Source organism: Bubalus bubalis, chromosome 7, assembly GCF_019923935.1.
Source record: "Bubalus bubalis isolate 160015118507 breed Murrah chromosome 7, NDDB_SH_1, whole genome shotgun sequence".
Taxonomy (NCBI): Eukaryota; Metazoa; Chordata; class Mammalia; order Artiodactyla; family Bovidae; genus Bubalus; species Bubalus bubalis.
In genome coordinates, this window is record NC_059163.1 from 3,553,347 (window position 1) to 3,576,662 (window position 23,316).

The window sequence follows — 23,316 nt, forward strand, 5'->3', positions numbered from 1 at the left end:
GGAGACCAACCACATGAAAGAGGCGAAGGCTATGTATTCAGAGCTGGCTCATGGCAAAGGGGTTGGCCTCCGCCACTGGTGCTTGGCAGAGGCTCGGAGGAGGGCGCGAGGTTCTTAGTGGAGAAAAGGGGGCTCAGGGTCCCTGGAGGAGCTGGGGCGCTGCAGGGTCTCTGGAGGAGTGTCCAGATGACTGTTCAGGGGGCAGGTAGGTTGGTCCTGAGTTGGAAGCAGGACAGAGATTAGGAAGGCCATTAGATATTGGTCTGGTCCTGGCCGATTGTCACGGGGGCTGCTGTCTGGCTTCCTGGGTCGTCACTGAAGACAGCAGTCTGCCCTCCTGAAGGTCTGGCTCGCAGCAGGCTGGCTGGCTGGGCTGGCAGCTGCAGGCTGAGGGTCAGAGCTCTGCTTTTGCACGGTCTGGCCACTGTCACTGTATACTATCTTTCATCTTTCTCTTCTTGTTAGAAATATTAAAAAATTAGACGACTTCCCCAGTGGTCAGTGGTTAAGATCTGCCTGCCAAAGCAGGGGACACAGGTTCAATCCCTGGTCCAGGAAGACCCCACATGTTGCAGAGCAGCTAAGCCCGTGGGCCGTGACTGCTGAGCCTGTGCTCAGTGAAACCGAAGCAGAAAGCAGCTAAGTTGCTTGCCCAAGTTCTTGGCGTTATTTCTGAGAGAGACAGCGCCCTGCTAGTTTCAGGAAGTGTTTATTGAACACATCCTCTGTAATGGGTGCTGTCCTGAAATTGCATTTAGGGATGGGGTACAGGGCAAAAGACCCAAGTTTGATCCCTGGGTTGGGAAGATCCCTGGAGGAGGGCATGGCAACCCACGCCAGTATTCTTGCCTGGAGAATCCCATGGACGGAGGAGCCTGGCGGGCTGCAGTCCATGGGGTCACCAAGGGTTGGACGCGACAGAGCAGCTGACACTCACTTTCACACAGGGGGAACAGTCCACGTGCACCTGACCTGCTCCTGGAAGGAGGGAGGGGCCCTGTGGGGAGCAGAGGGAGGGGTCTCTGGACAATGCACGTGGCTTTCATGTTCCTGCAGCCTGATCTGAGGCCCAGTTCTTGCAGAGATGCTTCCCAGAGAGCCTTGATTGTGATTTTGGCTCACCTGAGACTGAAAGTGAACGTCGCTCAGTCGTGTCTGACTCTCTGCGACCCCATGGACTACGTAGTCCGTGGTATTCTCCAGGCCAGAATACTGGAGTGGGTAGCCTCTCCCTTCTCCAGGGCATCTTCCCAACCCAGGAATCAAACCCAGGCCTCCCGCATTGCAGGCGGGTTCTTCACCAGCTGAGCCACCAGGGAAGCCGGGCCTGAGTGGCCTTCAGTGTAAACAGCCTGAGTGGCGGCCTCGGAGCTAGTGCTGCTGCCCCCAGCGGGCCCGCTGCCACCCGCCAACGCCCGTGGGGGCGCCGCAGGGACTGGAGTGCTGAGCCTGCACGCGGCTCAGTGGGCGTCGCGTAGCGCGTGGACTTGATGCTGGTTGTGATGGATCAGACTTGTGCGCTCTTTCCCACTTGGAAGCAGGTTTACCCGTGTCCTGGGTTTTGCTCCGAGGCCGCAGGGTCAGAGCAGGGCCTGGCAGTTTGCTGGCTGACACACATGTTGAGTGCTCAGTTGCTCAGTCGTGTCCGACTCTGCGACCCCAGGGACTGCAGCCCGCCAGGCTCCTCTGTCCATGGGATTCTCCAGGGAAGAGTACTGGAGTGGGTCACCATTTCCTCCTGCAGGGGATCTTCCAGACCAGGGGTTGAACCTGGGTCTCCCGTATTGCAGGCGGATTCCTTACTGCTGAGCCACCACGGGAGCCCGTGCTGTACGTGTGCAAGCAGAGAGCTTTGGACAGGGTGGCAAGAGGCAGTGCCGAGTGCCGTGGGGTCATTGGTTGTAAACGTTCCTGCAACAGCGGCATCAGACTGACAGAGCGGCAGAGCTTTCTGCTCTGTGCTTCCTCTGCTCTTGCCAAGTTTTATTTGGCTGTCTCCTATATAGAAGGCATGACTTCAGCTTTTGTTACCAAGTAGTTGTAGCAGTTGGTACCTCCTCTGTGGGTCACTTTTTGTTCTGCGGTTTCTTTAAGGAAATTGTAACTCTCCTGCCCAAATCACCTGTCTGATTGAAGGTGTTGCTGATTTCTGAGCACCTTGGGAGGCGTGTTCTGGGGGAGGAAGCATTCCTGTGTGTTTGGTGGTCTCTGGTGACTGTCCAGGTCAACAGGGTCTGTAATGTGTTGTCTGAAGCCCCTGCCCACCCTCTGCCTCCCCTTCCTTCTCTGTCCTTCTCCCTGTTTTCTTTTCTTTCTTTTAAAATATTTTTTTTATTAAAAATTGAGCAAGTATTTTGGTTTCCTTCATTTGCTCTTCTTTGCTAATTGCATGTTGAGTGAGCCCGAGGAAATGAGCAAGATTTTACTTCCCTTCAATGATGATAACAGCTACTTTTAACCGAGAGGTGGACCGTGTGCCGGGCATTGAGAGGTGGCTTTTAATCCTCACACTCAGCCAGCTGGGATAGATGGTGCTCACCCCCAGTTAATTGGGAGGGGGATTAGCTCAGAGAGCTTGAGGCACCCTCCCAAAGTCACACAGCCAGGAAGTGGCAAAGCAGAATCAAACACAGGTTGTCTGTGTAGACGGATGGTCTGATTCAAAATGGGCTTAAAACTCCTGGAGGCCATAGAGCTGAACTTAGGTCGGAATGGCCCTGACATAGTTGCCTTTATGTATTTTTATTATCGACAGATGTTTACTTAAAGTAAACTTCCTTGCCTTCAATAAATATGGAGTATTTGAAGGCTTGTATTTCAGTCTTGCATTTTATACTTTAGGTTTCCCGTTGATACACATGTTATTACTCAGTCACAGGGCTTTATAGTGATGACCTTTCCCCGACATCTGCTAAGTCGCTTCAGTCATGTCCAACTCTGAGCAATCCTATGGACTGTAGCCCACCAGGGTCCTCTGTCCATGGGATTCTCTAGGCAAGAATCCTGGAGTGAGTTGCCATTTCCTCCTCCAAGGGATATTCCAGACCCAGGGATCAAACCCACATCTCTTATATCTCCTGCATTGGCAGGCAAGCTCTTTAGCGCAGCACCACCTGGGAAGCCCAGTGGGAAATGAATCCCTAATTAATAGACACACATGCTAATTGTTTTAATTGTTACACATTTTAGCTGTTGCTTAGGCTTTGCTTGTGACTCATGTCAACAGGATCTGCTGTCATAGGTAGAAATCAGAATATTAAGCAAAGAATACTTACGGTTTCCAAACTTTCAAACTGGACATTTTACATTGTTCAGTATATAATTAGAATTAAAGCTTTACAAAAGAATACTTACTGTAATATAGATGATGAACCAGCATGATTTTTAATTTCATTAAACATGGAGCTGGTTGCCTGGAGCACTTAGACATCCACAGGCCAGGGGAAAAAAAAATGAACTTTGATCTCAGCCTCACACCTTATACAAAAATTAGCTCAAAATGGACCACAGCCTTAAATGTAAAATGTAAAACTATTAAACTCTGAGGAAAAAAGAAACAAAACAGAAAATCTTTAAGGTTTGTGCTCAGTTGCTCAGTCATGTCCGACTCTTTGTGACTCCATGGACTGTAGCCCACTGGGCTTCTCTGTCCATGGGATTTCCCAGGCAATAATCCTGAAGGAAATCAGCCCTGAATATTCGTTGGAAGGACTGATGCTGAAGCTGAAGCTCCAATACATTAGCCACCTGATGCGAAGAACTGACTCATTGGAAAAGACGCTGATGCTGGGAAAGATTGAAGGCGGGAGAAGGGGACGACAGAGGATGAGATGGTTGGATGGCATCACTGACTCAATGGACATATGTTTGAGCAAACTCCAGGAGATAGCAAAGGACAGGGAAGCCTGGCGTGCTGCAGTTCATGGGGTCACAAAGAGTTGGACATGACTGAGTGACTGAACTGAACTGAATACTGGAGGGTTGCCATTTCCTGCTCCAGGGGATCTTCCCAGCCCAAAGATCGAACCCAAGTTTCCTGCGTCTCCTGCGTTGGCAGGTGGGTTCTTTATCACTGTGCCACCTGGGAAGCCCTGTAAGGTTTAGGGCTAAGCAAAACATTCTTATTTGGACTTGATCCTGAAAGCACAACCCAGAAAAGGAAAACCTGATACATTGGACTCCATCAGGATTGAAACTTTTGCTCTGCTGAAGATTCTACCAGTGGGAAAAGGGAAGGGTGTGGGGAGAGAAAAGGGAAGGGTGGGAACTGAGAGGGGCAAACTACTCTTACATAAAAAAATCATAAAATAAGCTACAAGGATATATTGTAGAGCACAGAAAATACAGCCAGTGTTTTGTGATAGCTTTAAATGGAGCACAGTTATACAACATTGAATCACTATGTTGTATATCTGAAAACTAATTTAATACTGTAAATCAACTATCCTTTAATAAAAATAAACCAGTTAATCAAACATGCCATCTTCCTGTGTAGAGGAAGAAACAAAAGACTGTGTTAAGAGGTTGAAAAGACAAGCTATGGACCAGGAGAAAATATTTACAAACCACGTATGTGATAAAGGACTAGTATTTAGAATATATATATTAAAAAAGAACTCTCAAAATTCAGCAGTAACATAAACAATCTAAATAGAAAAGACATGAAGAGACATTTCATTAAAGAGGATGAGAAGTAAACACATGAAAATATCTTGACTATCATTAACCATCGGGGAAATGCTGGTTAAGACTGCAGTGAGGTATTACTGCACACCTCCATGAACTGGCTAAAATAAAAAATTGACCCCACCAAATGCTGATGAGGATTCAGAAAAACTGGGTCATCCATGGCTGATGGGAACGTAAAGTAGTGTAACCAGTCTGGAGAACAGTTTGGCAGTTTCTTAAAAGAAAAAAGCAAAACACACATGTCGGATAGTTAGGGAGTTTGGATGGACAGGTACTCACTGCTATATGTAAAACGGATAACCAACAGGGACCTACTATATAACACAGGGAGATCCGCTCAATATTCTGTAACAGGATAAATGGGAAAAGAAATGGAAAAGAAACTGAAAAAGAGTAGACACATGTCTGTGTAAGTGAATTGCTTTACTGCACACCTGAAACCAACACAGCATTGGTAATCAACTCTCCTCCGATATTAAAAAGAAAACTAAAAACTAAACGTGCAACTGCCACGGGACTCAGCACTTACACTTTGGGGCCAATTTATCCAGAGAGACGAGGACTTAGGTTCACACAGAAACCTGAGCGTGAATGTTCACGGCAACTTTGTTCATAATACCCAGAAATTGGAGACAACCCAGATGTTTTCAGGGGCTTAGTAGGTTTAAGGGATATGGTACATCCAATCCCATGGAACATAACTCTGCAGTAAAAATAAATGAATTAATATATATAACAACCTGTGTGAATCTCCAGAGAATTGTTTTTCATTCAGTTGCTAAGTCGTGTCCGACTCTTTGCGACCCCATGGACTGTAGCACGCCAGGCTTCTCTGTCCTCCACTATCTTCTGGAGTTTGTTCAAACTCATGGCCATTCAGTCGGTGATGCTATCCAACCATCTCATCCTCTGCCACCCCCTTCTTTTGCCTTCAGTCTTTCCCAGCATTGGGGTCTGTCCCGTGAGTCTGCCCTTCATATCAGGTGGCCAAAGTATTGGAGCTTCAGCTTTAGCAACAGTCCTTCCAGTGAATATTTAGGATTGATTTCCTTTAGGATTGACTGCTTTGATCTCCTTGCTGTCCAGAGAATTATACTGAGTGAAAAAGAAAGCCAACTCCCGAAGTTTACACAGTGTGTGAGTCCATTTATATAGCATTCTTGAAATTACAGAATTGTATAAATGGTGAGCAAATTAGTGGGCTAGAGGTTAAGAAGGGAGGAGGAGGCGGGCAGGGAGGGGAGTGATTATCAAAGGGCGATGTGAGGAATCCTTGTGGTGCTGAAAGTGGCCTCTATTTTGACTGTTTTGATGCCAGCATCCTGGTGTGAGATTGTACTATGGTTTTGTAAGATGTTACCACTGGGAGAAAATAGGTAAAGAATATATGGAATTAGGGGCTTCCCTGGTGGCTCAGATGGTAAAGAATCTGCCTGCAATGCAGGAGACCTAGGTTTGATTCCTGGGTTGGGAAGATTCCCTGGAGTAGGGAACGGCAACCCGTTCCAATATTCTTGCCTGGAGATTTCCATAGACAGAGGAGCCTGGCAGACTACAGTCCACGGGGTTGTAAGTCAGACACGACTTAGCAACTAACACTTTATATGGGATTAGGGACTTCCCTATTGGTCCAGTGGTTAAGACTCTGTGTTCCCAGTGCAGGGGACCTGGGTTCGATCCCTGATTGGGGAGCTAGATCCCACACGCCAAAACTCAGATCTTGAGGGCCACAGCTAAGACCTGATGCAGCCAAATAAATATTTTTTAAAAGATCATATGGGATTATATATGTTTGTTTAACTGAATCACTTTGCTGTACACATGAGACTAACACATAAATATTATGAGTCAACAATGCTCCAATATAAAATAAAGATTAGAAAAGAGTATATGGGATTTCTTCTTTCTTATAATTACATGTAAGTCTACAGTTACTTCAAAGTAAAAAAGTTTAATAAAAATATGCTAGTTGCTAAGCATTCAGTTGATTGTTATTTGCTGGAGAACTCTTCTAGAGGAATTTAAGACCTTTTGGCTTTTCGAGAATCTTTATGATTCTTCTGAGATTTTACATGCCCATTATAGAGAAATCAAACAATGCAGAAAAGTGCACATGTGAATGTTTTTTAAAAAAACTCACCCTAATCCCATCCTTTGGAGATCACCATCAACTTGAAGGTGAAAGTTGCTCAGTCGTGTCCGACTCTTTGTGACCCCTGGACCATACAGTCCATGGAATTCTCCAGGCAGTATACTGAAGTGGATGGCTGTTCCCTTCTCCAGGGGATCTTCCCAACCCCGGAATCAAACCCAGGTCTCCCATACTGCAGGTGGATTCTTTACCAGCTGAGCCACAAGGGAAGCCCAAGAATTCTGGAGTGGGTAGCCTATCCCTTCTCCAGGGTATCTTTTCCAACCCACCACCATGACAGTCTTCAGGAGGAAATACTCTAAGTATTTCCTTCACACACATTCAGTTTGCTTTCCTTCTGAAGAGTGCCATGGCAGTGCATACCCTCATTTTTATATCAGGAAGCCAAAGCTCAGAGAATTTGGGTGACTTGATCACGGGCGCACACTGACTTAATGGCAGAGTTGGCTCCTCAGTGTTAAGACCCTTCCTAATACCTTGCCTGGGGCAGCCCTGCCCTTCTCCTTGTCCCTTGGAGCAGCTGTTCTCCAAGTGTGGTGGTCCTCCAGCCAGCACGCCTCTGTCACTTGGGAGCTTGTTACAAATGCAAATTATCATGCCCCCACCTCTGGAATCAGCATTTTTCTTTTTTGCCTTGCTGTGCGGCATGTGGGATCTTGGTTCCCTGATGAGGGATTGAACCTGCAGCTCCTGCACTGGAAGCTTGGCATCTTAACCACTGGACCACCAGGGCAGTCCCTTGAAGTCATAGTTTCTGTTTTGCTGAGGCCTCTGAATGGTTCTGAGGATCCTCTGCAGGACTGAAGGTGCTTTGCCTTGACAGTGGTGTTTGAACAGCAGGTTGGTGCGCATTAAGCAGACGTGTGCATGACCTCTCACCACGGCTTCTGCTGCTCCTTCCCTGCACTACTTCTGCTGAGATTCATGCATCGTCTGGTCATTTGTCTCCCCCATTCAGTTCTGAGCTCCCTGCTGTGTGAGCTCCCGGGGCTCTGCAGGGCTCTGCAGCTCCTATGTCCAGGCACTCAGAGTCACTGACTAAATAAAAGAGCTGGTGAACTTGACATTGGATTGATTGCTCAGTTTCTGTCCCAGCCCCTGGTGTCTGGATGGTCGCTTCTGCTGAGTTCACTCCTTGCTTTTCTTCCCTCCTCCCTTCCACAGTTTCAGGGGTCTAGTCTGCTCTGTGCTGGACTTTGGAAATAAAAAATGATCTAGTGGGTTGCTATATTTAAAATGGATAACCAACAAGGACATACTGTACACCATATGGACTCTGCTCAGTGTTAGGTGGCAGCCTGGGTGGGAAGGGGTCTGGGGGAGGATGGATACGTATGCATATATGGATGAGTCTCTTCGCTGTTCACCTGAAACTGTCAACATTTGTTTCTTAATTGGCTTATACCCCAACACAAGATAAAAAAAATGGTTGAATGTTAAAAAATGACTATGTCCCTCAACTGGAGTTGCTTCTGCAGCTCAAGTCCAACCTCTTCCCCGTCTCTCTTCCAGATCCGACTCCCCTGCCCGGTTTGTTTTTACTGAGTTAATGCATCCTTACTCATTCGTTGCTCAGACTAGACCCCTCCATGGTTCTTACTCTCCTTTCACCTCTGGGTCTAATTAGACCTCATTGTACATTTCTTGCATGTGTATTTTTTTCTCTCTCTAGTCTTGCTGTTTCGGCTCTGGGCTAGAACCTCACTGTGTTGCATTTGAATCGTTGTAATAAACATTGAATACTTTCTGTATTTCATTTTCCACATCGCCCCTAGGATGATCTTTCCAAAACACAAATGAATTCTGTTCGCCTATGCAACCAGCTCAGCAAGGGTGCACGTTTTGTTAGAAATGTTATTACCTATCTTTGGGCATCCCAAGGACTCTAGGGAGACAAAGCTGCTCGTCTGTAAGGCCAGGGCGGATCCTGGGAGGGCCCCGTGGGATGCTGGCGGCAGCGCTGACGCTGCGGAGGCCTCTCCTTGCGGCTCTGGTCCGCGCTGGCTGTCGCTGCAGAAGTTCCTCCTCCATGTCTCTGCGTTTTGGTTTCATTCTCCCAAGAGAGGGGTGTGATGAAACCTCCTGGCCGATCACACACAGGGCTGCAGGGAGGAGCAGATGAGATGCGTGGAGGCGAAGCTCTGCAGTCTGTTAAGGCGTTTGCATGCTGTGGGGGTGACGTGGTGTAAACAGCGTTTCTGGAATAATTGAAAGCCCGGTCGTAGGTCTGCCTCAGGACGCCAGCGGGTCCTTGTGTGTGGTGGTTGACGGGGCACCGCCCACCGCCACCCAGCGCAGCACTAGGGTCTCTCTATTGCGGAGGTACAGCTGCCCGGGGACGTCCCTCCCCCACCCACAGCCTGGAAAGGAGGCTCTTTCCTGCCTGTATTTGTTGGCACCAGCTCAGCGCCTTAGGGACCGAACGCGCAGGGAGAGCCGTGAAGAGAGTTCACCGCCCACTCGGCAGTCCGCCTGCAGCCCACGGTTGGGAAGGACCGGGGGACCGGGCAGGCAGTCACTTCCTGGTAACTTGCCAAAGCCTTTCTCAACCCATCTGCTCACAGAAGTGACCCGCATAAAAAGTAAAAGATCTGCTGGAGACAGATGGACTGGATTAGTCCGGTACATTTATGGCTTTTGCGGCCTCAGAACAGCCTGTGACAGAGCTGCCAGGATCTAATAGCTTTCTGGGGAGGGCTGGGTCAGCCAAGGGGCTGGAGAGGGCGGGGGGGGCCGTCCACACCCTGCGGCTCTGGCCTGGCCCTGGTCCCTGGAAAACGATGCCTAGGAGGGGTCTCTCAAGTCCGTTTCTTAACCTCCTTAGGCTGTGGTGACTTTCGTCCGCAGCAGCCACCCACAGCAAAGGGCTTGTCTGAGGGTCAGCCAGGGCAGCGTGGCGACACATGGGCGTGGAGAAGGCCTGCAGGAGACGGGCTGGGATCGGCGGCAGTGAGGAGCGTTAGGCACACGGAAGGCAGCCAGGCGTCTGAGGGACGGATGAATGGCTGAATGCATGGATGATAACCCCTCCGCTCTTGGGTCAGGACTCAGAGCACGTGCGTCCCGCTGACCCCGGCTACTAAGTAGCCTGGTTGCTTATTCTCTGCTTTCACTTGTGACGGCTTAAGAATGGGCAAAGTCCTTTGGTTATTTTTCTGGTCAGTGGCGGAAATTCCTTTTTATCACTCCTAGGCTCTGGAGGTGACTCCTGTCTTTTCATACTCGACCCTCTCGTTCAGCTGGTGGCCACCCTGAGACCAGACAGGACAATGGATGTTCCTAAGGTGACGCTGCTCATTGGCCCTGGGGCCAGGACTAGGGCTTAGGTGTCCCCGATAGCTCAGCCGATGCTGGGGAAGATTGAGGGCAGGAGGAGAAGGGGACAACGGAAGATGAGATGGTTGGATGGCATCACCGACTCAGTGGATGTGAGTTTGAGCAAGCTCCGGGAGTTGGTGATGGACAGGGAGGCCTGGCGTGCTGCAGTCCATGGGGTCGCAGAGTTGGACATGACTGAGCGACTGAACTGAACTGAACTGAACTGATAGCTCAGTTGGTAAAGAATCTGCTGCAATGCAGGAGATTCCTGGGTTGGGAAGATCTGCTGCAGAAGGGATAGGCTATCTACTTCACTATTCTTGGGCTTTTCTTGTGGCTCAGCTGGTAAAGAAGTCTACAGTGCGGGAGACCTGGGTTCGATCCCTGGGTTGGGAAGATCCCCTGGAGAAGGGAAAGGCTACCCACTCCGGTATTCTGGCCTGGAGAGTTCCACGGATTGTATATAGTCCATGGGGTCGCACAGAGTCGGACACGACTGAGCACCTTTCACTCACTAGGACTGGAGTCCTCAGTCCGTTGAGCCCCAGCTGCTCTTTTTTCTATATTGTGTGAGTTTTCAGTTTCCATCCTTGACAATGAGGTAAACCTAAGACGCCCTGTGCTCTTTAGAGGGGAGGGTGCACTTCCAGGATGGAAAATGGCCCAGACTTGAATTTGTCTTTCATGCAGCTTTCTCGTGGCTCAGAGTTGATCCCTGGCTACTGATAGGGAACATAAAGGAAGTTGTTTTGTGTGTAAACTTTCACCGGAGTCTTTTTTCACCTGGGAGTTTATTTGGTTTGGACTGGAATAAATCTCTGGAATTGGTTTCTTTATTCCAGAGGCACAGAGAACTGTACACTCTTTTCTAGGGCATTGAGCCAGACTTGTCTCACTCTGCCTCGTTCCCTCGTGCCTAGAGTTTCAGTGAGTGTTGGTGAACTGGCGGCAGTGTGCGAGGGCTGGGCTGTGGGTGGCAGCCCTCCTCCTCCACTGGAGGGTGTGTGCTCACTACACACCTGCTGGAATAGAATCCCTGGGAGTGAGCTTTGGCGCCGGTGTCCAAGGTGAGGGGAGTCCCAGGTAATGCAAGCGTCTTCTGCTTTCATCAGCTTAGAAGGGTTTGGGGTACTTTTGGGGTGACCAAGAATATTGTGCAAATAGATGTGGAAATTACATAAATGCTGCATCCTGATGGCTCAGATGGTAAAGAATCCTCTTGCAGTGCGGGAGACCCAGGTTTCATCCCCGGGTTGGGAAGATCCCATGGAGAAGGAAATGGCTACCCACTCCAATATTTTTGACTGTAGAATCCCATGGACGGAGGAGCCTGGCGGGCTACAGTCCCTGAGATCACAAAGAGTCAGACGCGGCTGAGCGACTAACACTTGCGCTGTTTTCACTGTTCACATCCTGTTAGTACTTACCGTGGGTATGACCGTCAGCCCCTCAGTTATGCTGGGGGTCATCTACCCATCCTTCTTTCTCCTCGTGGAAAAACGCGATGACAGCTGGTTACGCAGAGCCAGAGCAAGTCTAGTCTGAGTGGCCTCGAACGACTTGGGGAGTCTAGTGCTGTGTCGGTATTTGTTGCCCCCTGTCTGCTCCAGCTCTGTGCCCAGCAGCTGATAAACGTTGCCTCTGAGCAAGGCCTGTAGAGGCCGGCTGCCTGGCTCTTGCTGACGAGCCGTGAGGTTTGGGGAAGGCTGTAAGACGCGTCTGAAGCTCGCTTTCAGGCAGGAGCCACTGTCATCTCACAGGACGGTTTGAGGTTCAAGTGCAAACGCATATAAAGCGCGCAGTTCAGCGCCCCTACCAGCACACAGCAAGTGTTCGGGAGCGTTGCCAGCAACTAATTGCATCACAGAGTTTTTCTTTCTTATTAGTTGTTTTTTTTAATCGTTTAGATTTTCAGTGTACGTATTCAAAGCTAATACATTTGTCAGAGATGGTTCATCCTTAGCCTTTGAACTCAAGGTTTCTTTAGCTCTAACTTGTGGAGTGAACTCAGGTATCAGCCCCGTGAACACCTTGCCTCCAGTACTGCAGCCAAGGGATTGACACCTGGAGCCCTCCTCTGAAAGCTGGTTTTAATGTTTGCGTGATGGGTCCTGGAGCTCCATTTGTTTCTTTGGTTTCTTCCTGGACACTCCTCTGCGGTGAGTTCGGGGACCCGGGGATGGTTTCCTCGCGGCCTCATTAGTAGCCTTAGGGGATGTGAGCTCACGCTAGAGGGAGCGCTGAGGTGCTGTTATTTATGTGTTAGGCGCTTCCTGTGGCCCCCTGTGCCTTTTCTTCTTAGCTGTCTCCCATCAAACTGATATTGTTTTCATCTGTTCCTCGACTGTGCTCAGTCGCTCAGTCCCGTCCCACTCTTTGCAACCCCACGGACTGAAGCCCCCCAGGCTCTTCTGTCCATGGGATTTTCTGTGCAAGAATACTGGAGTGGGTCGCCATTTCCTCCTCCAGGGATCTTCCCAACCCAGGGATCGAATCCACATCTCCCGTGTCTCCTGCCTTGACAGGCGGATTCTTTACCGCTGAGCCACCAGGGCGTCCCCACCCTCCCCATTAGACTCGAAGTTCTGTTTGAACCAGGACTCTGGTTGTTGCTGTCAGTGCCGCATCCTCCTCACTTAGCAATATCTAGCACCTAGGAAGTGCTCACTAAGTGTTTGCTAATGCTAAGTCGCTTCAGTTGTGTCCGACTCTGTGTGACCCCATAGACGGCAGCCCACCAGGCTCCCCCGTCCCTGGGATTCTCCAGGCAAGAACACTGGAGTGGGTTGCCATTTCCTTCTCCAATGCATGAAAGAGAAAAGTGAAAGGGAAGTCGCTCAGTCGTGTCCGACTCTTAGCGACCCCATGGACTGCAGCCCACCAGGCTCCTCTGTCCATGGATTTTCCAGGCAAGAGTACTGGAGGGGGTGCCATTGCCTTCTCCACACTAAGTGTTTAGCAAATGGTAATACAGCAGAACGCAGGCTAAATCCACACGGTAACATTAAGCTACGTGGTATGAAATCTGCATTGACTCAATTTAGTACATCAGTTTTGTCGATGCCAGTTGAAAATGTTTTAGTAGCTAACGTAGTTCAGTAATCATTTATTGAGTGTTATATGGGCATTGGGGCTCGAAGGACAGTATCTGATCCCTGCCTTCGTGGACAGTGGCCTGGTGGGGTGGATGGACACATGGCCTTGATAGAAGATGGTCAGTGTTAAGATAATGGGGCGTACACCGTGTGCCCTTGGAACAGAGCGTAGCTGCTGCTGCTGCTGCTGCTAAGTTGCTTTAGTCGTGTCTGACTCTGTGCAGCCCCATAGACGGCAGCCCACCAGGCTCCACTGTCCACAGGATTCTGCAGGCAAGAATACTGGAGTGGGTTGCCCTTTCCTTTTCCAAACGGAGGGTAGGGTTTGTGCTTTATTAACACAGGTTAAGAAGTCCAAAGAATTGAAGTCACTTGTTACGTACTCATGCTTTTATATGTGATAGGAAGCACCTCCCTTGGAGTCTGTGCTAAATAAACTCTCAAATGGCTTTAGTGTGGATTGCATGGCTTTTGCCCAGGCCTCATTTTCCTTTCCTTCATTATGAAAAAAAAAAAAACAACAAAAACAAAAACGCAGGCTGGCGTTGCTGCAGGAGCTTGGACCAGAGCTCGGCGAGGAGGTTTTGGTTCCGGCTCTGTCACTAACCCTATTTACTTCCTTTTCCTGGGCGCCACATCCCACAGCCGTACCAGGAGGGTTGGGCCAGGTGATGTCGAGGGCTCTTTGAGTTCTGACTCTGAGACTGACCATTTCAATCCGTCTTCCTCGGGAGCAGAGAAAGAACAAAGCAGTTTGGGAATCGTTTACCTGTGTTCCTGGGACTTTGCAGCCTGATTTTGGGGGAAGGTGGCTGTCAGTTTGCTCAGGGAGAGGCATCAGCCGATCGTCTGCTCGGTGCTCTGCGAGGGGCCCTCAGTGTGTATTAACTCCCTGGTGTGAGTGGAGGCAGCTGCGAGGAGGGAGCACCCCGAGTGCTGAAGGTGGTGCTGAGCGCGGTGATGGGGAACCCCGGGGATGTCTTCCGAGAGTCCGTCTTCAGGATCCCACCCTGCATGGCAACTCTGCTTTCAGCACAGGAAGTGGAGGGTTTTCACTTGACATCCGGATGCTCTTTCATCTTCGCTCCAGGAGTGAGCACATGATAGTTGTCGAGTCTAGCGGCAGCAATTCCCTTCTCTGCTCAGCCCTGCTCTAAGTTTGGGTGACTTGAGACCCTTGGAAGAGATAAAACTGGGTCTTGCATATCCGCTTGCTTCTCTCTTGGAGAACTCGGAGGGAATGACATAGCGTGCACTGTGGGCGTCCGGCCCGAGACCCCAGCTGTAGGCCATGTTGCTTTCGGTCGGGGGCGAAGGTGGGAGGAAAAGGCTGTCATCCTCTAACTCGGTTTTTACATGGTTGTTTTTAACGGTAATCATGGTGCCTTAAGTTTATGTTTTGCTTCATAGTTCACTAGGAATTTTTAAATCCATTAGCTCAGTTTATCCACTCAGCTGTTCTGTGAAAAAGGCAAGTTCGTGCCTTCTGTTTTCCGATGACTTCACTGTGGCTCGCGGAACCTGAGCGCCTTGACCAAGGTCATGGGTTGAGCTAGCAGCTGGGCTGGGAGTAGATCTCGGGCCTCTGGGGACCCTGTTCCTCCCTTGCTGACACGGTGGTGCTCAGGACATGTTCGGGGTAGCCTTCTCTGGACCCCTTACATCTGGGGAATTTCAGTTCATTTCGGAGCCTTGAGATGGCCTGTCCTCTGCCCTCTTTCTCCCCGAGGCGTGGGCATTCTTGAAAACCTAGGCTGACCTTGTGTATGTGTTTGGGGTGGTTTTGAACCTTCTGAATGGACTGTCCTCCAGGAGGGACCCCTGTGCCCACTCCACACTCGTTAGAGCTTGACCTGAACATCCCTCTCATTATGGGAATGGGGTGTGGTGTGTGCTGGGTGCGTTTCGTTTTGATTCAGGCTAGTGAGGGCCAGAGCTGAAGCCGCTAATGCGGTCAGCGAGCTGTCTTACAGGCATGGGGTAGATACGTCCCCTCCCACTTTGGGCACCCGAGGGCGAAGCCAGGCCACGTTCGTGGGTGTCGTCTTGGCGGTGCTGCTTGCTGTCTGGGTCACAGTCTGTGTGCGGTGCTGAGCCCGAGGTAGAGAGGCCGGCAGAGGTGGCAATCTGGAGAAGGACATGTCAGTCACAGGAGTTTTAGCAGAAGACATGTGCAAAAGAAACCTTTTCAGAAGAGTGGGCCTGGGGTTAATTTCAGCTCTGAGGACCACTGTGTGCCCAGAGGGCCTTGGGGTTTCCCTGTGACAGAGGGACTTGATTCGATGCTGCGTGACCGTGTTCACTTTTCCCTGGACCTTTCTCCCGAATGGAGTGGGTTTTTCTCTCAGAGTCACACTGCCTGTCTGACAAGTCTTAATGGTAATTCTGTGGGCTGATCTCCCGCTTGTTCAACCCAAAGGACGACCTGCCAAGAACCATACTCACAGCTTTTCGGCTCTGGGAACTGGATTTGGGTTCCCGCTCTACTGCCCGAGGGAGAGGGTCACTTTTTGAGCTGAGAAATGACACGTGTCTTCATCCTGCTCCTTTCTCGTTGCTGTTCCACGTCCCTCGGTGGGCACCTGTTCTCGCTTTTAGGCGCCGAGGGGGCTGTGTGCGCAGACAGTGAGGAGTCAAATGTCCTGGGTAACATGCCGCTGGAGCCTGTTTTACCCCACCCAGCTCTCGGAATTTGGATAAGTCACCCGGAGTCTTGGGGCCACCTTCCTTTTCTGTGATGCTTTCCTCGAAGGGTATTTGCAAGAATCGATGAGGTAATCCTTGTGAAAGTGCTTTGTCCTTTTTTTAAAAAAAATTGAAGTATCGGATGATATATCAGTTTCAGATGTGCAGCGTCGTGATTCAGTATGTTTATAGATGACACTTCACGAAAAGTTACTACAAGATAATGGCTCCAATTCCCTGCCCTGTGTGCTTCTCCATTTTGGAAGCTCTCGAGCCTGTGTGTGTTACTGAAGCAGATGGAGTTGGCTGGGCTCTGGGAACGTGGGTCTCAGGCTGGCCCTCTGTCCTGCTGGCGGCAGTGCCCTCCTGGGCCCCGGCCGGGGTGCAGATGGCATGTGCTGTGTGGCACGTGGCCGACTCTCTGCGACCCCATGGACTGTAGCCGGCAGGCTCATCTGTCCACGGGGCTCTCCAGGCAAGAATACGCAGTGGGCTGCCATGCCCTCCTCCAGGGGATGTTCCTGACCCAGGGATCCAAGCCACGTCTCCTGCATTGGCAGGCGGATGCTTTACTACTGAGCCGCCGGGGAAGCCCTGAACATCTGCTTTCCTTCTGGGAGCCCGGGTTTGATGTGCCAGGCAGAGCGGGCCCATGTGGCCAGCCCGCAGTCAGACCCCTGGCACCGGGTCTCCGCGGGCTTCCCGGGGTCGGGGGGGGGGAGCGTCACACGTGTTGTCGCTGTGTGGCTCCACAGGGGGGCTCCTGGGAGCTCGCGCCTGGTCTCCCCTGGGTCTCGCCCTCTGCGCCCTGTGGCTTGCCCACGCTGCCTTGTACCTTCCTGCTGTGATAAACCACAGCTCTGGGGGACGCCCCTGATGGAGCAGTGACTGAGACTCAACGCTTCCACGGGAAGGGGGCACCGGTTCGATCCCTGGTTGGAGACCTAAGGCCCCACATGCTGCACAGCGTGACCAGTTTAAGAGAGAACGAAACAAAAGCCCCGCAGCTCTTGAGTGTGTCTGTTGCCCTTTGAGTCCTCCCAGCTGACCATCGAGCCTGGGGGTGTTTGTGGGGACCCTTGACAAGAGGTCCTTTTCTAAGCTTTAGTAAGTATGTATATATTTTAAAAAATAAAATGGATATTGTATATTTTTGAGATCTCTTTTATTCAACAAGTACCAGTGAGCATTTTTATCATATCACGAAAACATTCTTTCAGAATGTGATTTATAATTGTCTCAAATTGTGACTTAAAGACGTTAGAAACGTGACGTTTACAATTCACAGCGCCGTTATAAGTCATGAAAATGCTTGTTTGTAGAGCTGGGTGTGCATCTCTGATGATTTTCCTGGAACATGGTTCTGGGAGTGAGAATATGGCAGGACGTGACCGTGGTCTGATCGCCGAGCCACACTGTTCATGGCAAAGGTGGTCTCCGCCCACATCCTCATGCGCAGTGTGCAGGGGCGGCCCGCTTCCTGCGCCCTCACTGATGCCGTCTGATCATTTGAAGCCGTGGCTTGTCGATCTGACACGTAAGACGGTGTGTTTTACTTTGCGTTTTTGAGCGTCAGCGAGGCTGAATGGTTCATCGCGCGTTTGTGGCTCCTTTTTCTGACTTGTTTGTGCGGACCTTTTGGACGGAGAGTGGTGGACTCTTCCAGCTCCTGCTCAGATGTTTTCTGGCTCTTAGTCTGGGCTGTGGCAGGGATCTCCGAGACGGAAGGCCCTGCACCCACCCTCTGCTGTGTCTGCCGCAGGCCTGCAGACCGCGGCCGGTGCTGAGGAAGTGGGCTCTGGTTATGATAGAAGGCACGGCACCTTCAGCAACCGACGTGAGCGCCGTCCGAGCCGATGGAGCAGGGACACGCAGGAAGCAGGGAGTACCCGAGGGCAGGCTGTGGGTGCCTCGGGCCGCTGCCTCCTGTTCCTCACGTGGCCCCAGAGACCGGCCTTCTCGTGCCGTCTGTCTGACAGCCCTCTGATTTGGCCCGTTGTCGTTTGCTGTCATCACGGCAGCAGTGGCTGAAGGCACAGCTTGGCTTAATCTGAACATTTGGGTGTTTGTGCTATTTATAAACAATTAGAACAGGCGTGGAAGCCTCTTTACCGCAAGCTGGCAAATGCAGCAAAACAGGGACCGTCTGTTACCCCGTCTGCATGGGCGCGGGCACAAAGCAGTCACACAGGCACACACACATCTACCCATATTTAAATGTTTCTCATAAAAAAAAAAAAGGCCTTCAGCCATCGGCCATATGGTGTAGAGACTCTGCTTTGAAATGCACAACTTGGGCTATAAGACACCTGAAATCCGAAGCCGTCTTAGAACCTTGCCCTAATGTGATGGGTCCCATCCCTGTTCAGCAGACACACACTTCTCCCACCGTTTTGAGGAGGAAGGGTGGAGGGGAGGAGAGTGTCACCTCACAAAGGCTTTGGTTTCAGTCTGTCTGTCCCTCCCCCGGTGCCTGTTCCCTATGTATATTTCATGACATGAGCCTTCCCGTGCGGTGGACACATCCCTTCTCCTCTTTCCTGCTGCACTTTTTTTCTGGAGAATTTCTCACTCTCTAAGGTGTCGTTTGGTTTGTCTGTCTCCTCCTTCTCACCTCTGCCAAGGCCGAGATGACTGTCTCTTGCGTTCACTTGCTCTGTCACCAGGGCCCAGCATGTGGATTAATCAATACTTGTTGAATGGATGGGCTGAAAAACCTGTTCTTCCTTCTGCCACGTCATGACACACACTTTTGGCCAAAGCTGTCTGAAAGGGAACGGGGAGAGTGTCAGCAGCTTTGGTTGTGCGGGTGGCTGCCAACGGCTTTTCACCCCAGCTCTGTCACCTGGAGGAAGGCATGGGGCTGGAGTGCAGTCACGGAGACGGGCCCTGCAGGAGATCAGCCAAGAGTCCCAGCTTCTCACGGAGGGATGCGGTGCTGCCGTGTGTGCTATATGAAGAGCTGCTGGAGCCTAGAATCCCAGACTGACAAATTCCTGGGCAGATAAGAGCAAAGCTTGGGGCACAAGAATGTGATTTGCCCAAGGTCACTCAGGTAGCATCACCGGGCTGTCCCAGGTGGCACGGTGGTAAAGAATCTGCCTGCCAATGCATGAGGTGCCAGAGATGTGGGTTCCATCCCTGGGTCGGGAAGATTCCCCTGGAGAAGGAAATGGCAACCCACTGCAGTATTCTTGCCTGGAGAATCCCATGGACAGAGGAGCCTGGTGGGCTACAGTCTATGGGGTCCCAGAGAGTCGGACACGACTGAGCACACACACACACACACACACACACACACACACACACACACACACACGCCCAGGTAGAGCTGGGATCAGTACCTCTGCCTGTCTTCCCAGAGCCTGTTTAACTGCTCACCACACATCCTGTTTGCTGCTGAAGCCATCTGCCTCGACTCTGAATCTGTAACAGCAAGGGAGAGACCATTCTCTGGTGTCACACAAGCAGGGGAAAACAAATAACCCAGCGGATAAAATGCTGTTCACAAGTCCTGTGTCCTGAGAGCGTGGCCGTTCTTCACAATGCTTTTATATTTCACAGTGCCTGTCGTTTTCTCCTGAATTTTGTAAACCAAGTAAGACCAGAGAAGATGTTGGAAGAACAGTAACTTAGGAAAAAAAAAAATCAATCAAACCAGAGAGTTACAGTTTCTCTTTTATATTCTCCATCCAGAACTTCAGGCTCCTGTGTCAGGAAGGGCTCGGAGCTGGTGAGGAGCAGCTCTGTGTGGCCGGGCGTTATACACCATTTTAGAATAACAGACGCAGCCACGACCCTGCCCTTTAACAGCGGGCTTATTAATTTTGAATTTGAATGACGGGGGAGCAGATGGTGCGGTGGGTGTGGATTTAGGCCTTTGGCCATCTGTAGGGTTTGGGGTCTGAGACTGGCTGCACCCCTCCCCCGCCAACAGCTGAGCTCTGTCTCATCTCTTCCTGGTCCAGAGGGGTTGCTCCTGTAGCAGTTGGTAAGGTCAGGTTGCTGATTGTTTTGGAAGCATCAGAGTTTATTTGCACCACCCAGATTCTGAAGCCGAGCTGTCGAAAGGTTGTCTTCTCTGTTGTCCTTCAAATCTGGGTGATGTTTTTGTTTAATTACAGAAGCACACACAAGCGGTCTTTCATCGTGCATCGTGTGTATTATTGATGTGAATGAGAGGTGAGCCCTGCTGCAGAGGCCCTGGGACTTGCTTACATGGAAGCGCGACACTTCTTGCATGATTGGATGTTTCTAAACGGTTACCCAGCACGACCCTGCACGCCAGAGACGCCCATTTATTAAAGAGATCTCCTGTTTTGTCTTGAGTTAAGCGTTTACTTCAGTGTTTAGAAAAAAGAGTAACAGAGCTACACCATTCAACCTGAAGGAGCGTGCACGTTCCCTGCCTCTCTCTCGAGGTTGGACGGCTCAGTCATCAGAGGTCCTCTCCTGCCTGCCCAGCCGTCCTGCCCGCCTTCCCTTCCCTCCTTCTTCCCCCTCTGCTCTCTCATCGGGGTGACGGCCCCGAGGCCCGGCAGGACTGCAGCCTGAGGCGTGGTGTTGCTGCGGCTCCTGCTGACCCAGCAGAGGTCAGCTTTGCCGCTGCCACAGTGAGGTCCTCCTGTAGCCTGGGAATTGTATCATTCCGCAAAAGGAGAGATGAAGGTGGTGGGAACAGGGACCTCTTCGTCCCTTGTGCTGGGTATTTTAACCGTGGCGAAAGCCTTGGAAAAGTCAGTGATATCTGAAACTGGATGTCGGAAGGAAGTCAGGGACGGGCATGAGAACAGAGAAGCTTCCATTGTAACAGGTGCATCAGTTGCACTACACGAGCCCCGCTTCCACCTCCCTCAAGGCAGACTCGGACAGACGGCTCCCTCACATCTCACTTGTGAATTTGCCTCGAAAGCGTATAACGTTACCTGACTGTGTTTGTGCTTGAAGAGTGGGCCTCAGACTGCATTTAACACAGACGTTTGCTCTTGCTACAAGGGAGACGCTTCTGTGTACCAGCTGGGAGGTGAGTACTGAAATCTGGGCCAGTAGCTGGGATGGTGGAGCTAGATGGCACCAAGGTCACCGTGTCCAGCCTGTCCCATCTGGATGAGTCAGAAACAGGACCAGAGAAGCGAATTTGCCTTTGACCCTGATGCCTGCTCACAGTAGCACTGGAGCCAGGCTGCGTCTGGAGCTGTTGCTCTGCCCGTGACGCGCGCCTCCTCCCATTCCTGCATAATGTCACCCCGTCGTCCAGTCTCTTGTTCTGATGAATTGGTGCGTCTTTGCCATGTAACAGCAGGCCCGAGTTGAAGTGTGGCAGTGTGTACACAATTATGAAGGCTTGTACAGTTTTAAAAGTTGTGCTTACAGTTTCTTTTTTTAAAAAAAACAAGCACATTTATTTATTTATTTGGCTGTGTTGTGACGTGTGGGCCCCCTGCCTAGGGAGCGTAGAGTCTTAGCCGCTGGACCACCGAGGACGTCCTTGCCTATCGTTTCTTGCTGGTTGCCAGGCATTCTTTCAGAAGGGACTTCTGTGTGGCATATTTATATTTCTTTTCGAAGGCAACTTTGGTTAGAACCTCCTCAGAGGGAGTGGGGGCAGGTGGCCCTTGGTGACGGCTGCCCGCCTTGCGGGCAGACGTGAAGTCATCGTTCCCTGAGGGGGACCTGCTTTCCTGTCCTCATCCCGCCCCGCGCTTGACTCAGTCTGTGTTGGTCTCCTAGCATCTGGCCATTTCTGGCCACGTCTGGGTCTCCTCCCTTATTTTAGCACACGCTTTCAGGGGCCGGAAATCGATGGCCAGTTAGCTCAGACATCCCCTTGAAGGACGGTTTGCTGAGTAAACTGGAGCGGAGGCGTTGATTCGGAGTGTCGGTGCTCTGGTTCTCTGACGGGTGGGCCGGGAGGCGTTTGGCCGCGTGGCGTTTGGCCGCGTGTTCTTCCGCGCTTCTTCCTCCTCGCAGCGTTCCAGATTTTGGGAGCCATCCTTGTAATTGCCACGAATGTCATTCTCGAAGGTCTAGGAAGTCAGGACTTATTCAGTGTTAATTTCATATCGAGAGCTCATTCCTGGCCAAGTGTGTCAGTTAGCTGGTCCCTGGCAGCCTTGTGGGAGGCGTTTGCTATGGCTCGGGCGTACGGGAGTTTGAAGGCAGTTTAAGCCACGAATAACTGAGACACAGCCAGGTACTTTTTGGCTGTGTCATTTACTAATCACTGTTAGGCTTCTTGATCAGGCCTGTTGAATTCTTGAGCCCTCCTGCACTCTAAACACACACACGCGCGCACACACACACGCGCGCACACACACACACACTCAAACACGCACACACACACGCTTTTTTTTTTTAAGAAGACCATAGCCCCTGTGGTGGCCACTGTCAGTCAGGCCCCTGTTTGCTGTCTCTGGTTCAGAAGCATCCCAAGCCCAGGGCTCCTTCTGTTTTTCTCCCTTCCCTGGCATCACCGGCCAGCCTGCCTCTGCCCTGGGGATGGCATGGGCGGAGGGGGGGATTCCGTCAGAGACTGGGGCTCGTTCGGGGTATATTCGGTTTGTTAATGATGAGATTTATTCTGTGCCGGGAACTCACAAGTGTGCTGAGTAGAGTGGGGCATGTTTCGACTTCTGCCCTTCTTAGGGAGGGGGTGCTTGTGAACCCTTGCTTCCAACAAGAGAACACGGCTTGCGTATCTGCTGCGCGTTTCGTATCCCCTTCCTGCATGGTGACTGACAGCTGTTCTTGTCCTCGTTACTCGCTCAGCCACCGCTTCTTGAGCTGCACGCACGTTCCTGTCGCGGTCGGTGCTCTGCGAGGCTCTAGGACCAACCCTTAGGAGACGGCTGGTCAGGGAGCCGATCTGTGTGCTGGTTGGAGCTTTGTGAGTGCTGTGCCAGGAACGCCCTCAGGTGCAAGACAGCTCGTGGGTCACTTCAGGAGGTTCCGCATCTTATCAGCCTGACTCCGTAGCTCTGCCCCCCCTGTAAGATGCTCATCACATTGCTTAAAAATTCTCTGCTGTGTATCTCCTTTCCATTCAGTTGAGAACCGTGTAAGGATAGACTGTTGGCTATGAATACTTTTTTTCTTTAATATTCCCACTGCCAAGCACAGAAAGAAAGTCAAGGGCTCATTAATGTTTCATGAAAAAAGGGATGGGCTTAATGGGGGTTGTCCCCGGGTTGGCTGGGGGGAGACCGGGTGGGTTCACAGAAGGAGACTGGGTTTTGGTTTTCCTTTTACACCTCTTTTATTTGAAATAAGTCAGACTTACGGAACAGGTGCAAAAACAGTGCACAGAATTCTTGTAAGCTCTTCGCCCAGATTCTCCAAACATTTTATGACATTTGCTCCTTCTCTGTCTGTCTGTGT

At 50.9% G+C, this 23,316-nt stretch overlaps 1 protein-coding gene across 4 annotated transcripts in view; it reads left to right on the top strand.

Annotated features, from left to right (window-relative positions):
- Window positions 1-23,316, top strand: part of AFAP1 (actin filament associated protein 1) — a 149,347-nt gene that overhangs the window by 13,759 nt on the left and 112,272 nt on the right. Inside the window, exon 1 of one of the 4 annotated variants that reach the window (XM_044945614.2) lies at window positions 11,500-12,318. The exons of 1 other annotated variant lie outside the window; for it this stretch is intronic. In XM_044945614.2, coding sequence (XP_044801549.1) covers window positions 12,264-12,318 — 55 coding nt within the window. In that variant the 5' untranslated portion in view covers window positions 11,500-12,263. Of the gene's footprint in view, window positions 1-11,499; window positions 12,319-20,940; window positions 20,963-23,316 lie in introns of those variants that run through there. 2 more of the 4 variants (XM_044945612.2, XM_044945611.2) reach the window with 2 other exon arrangements.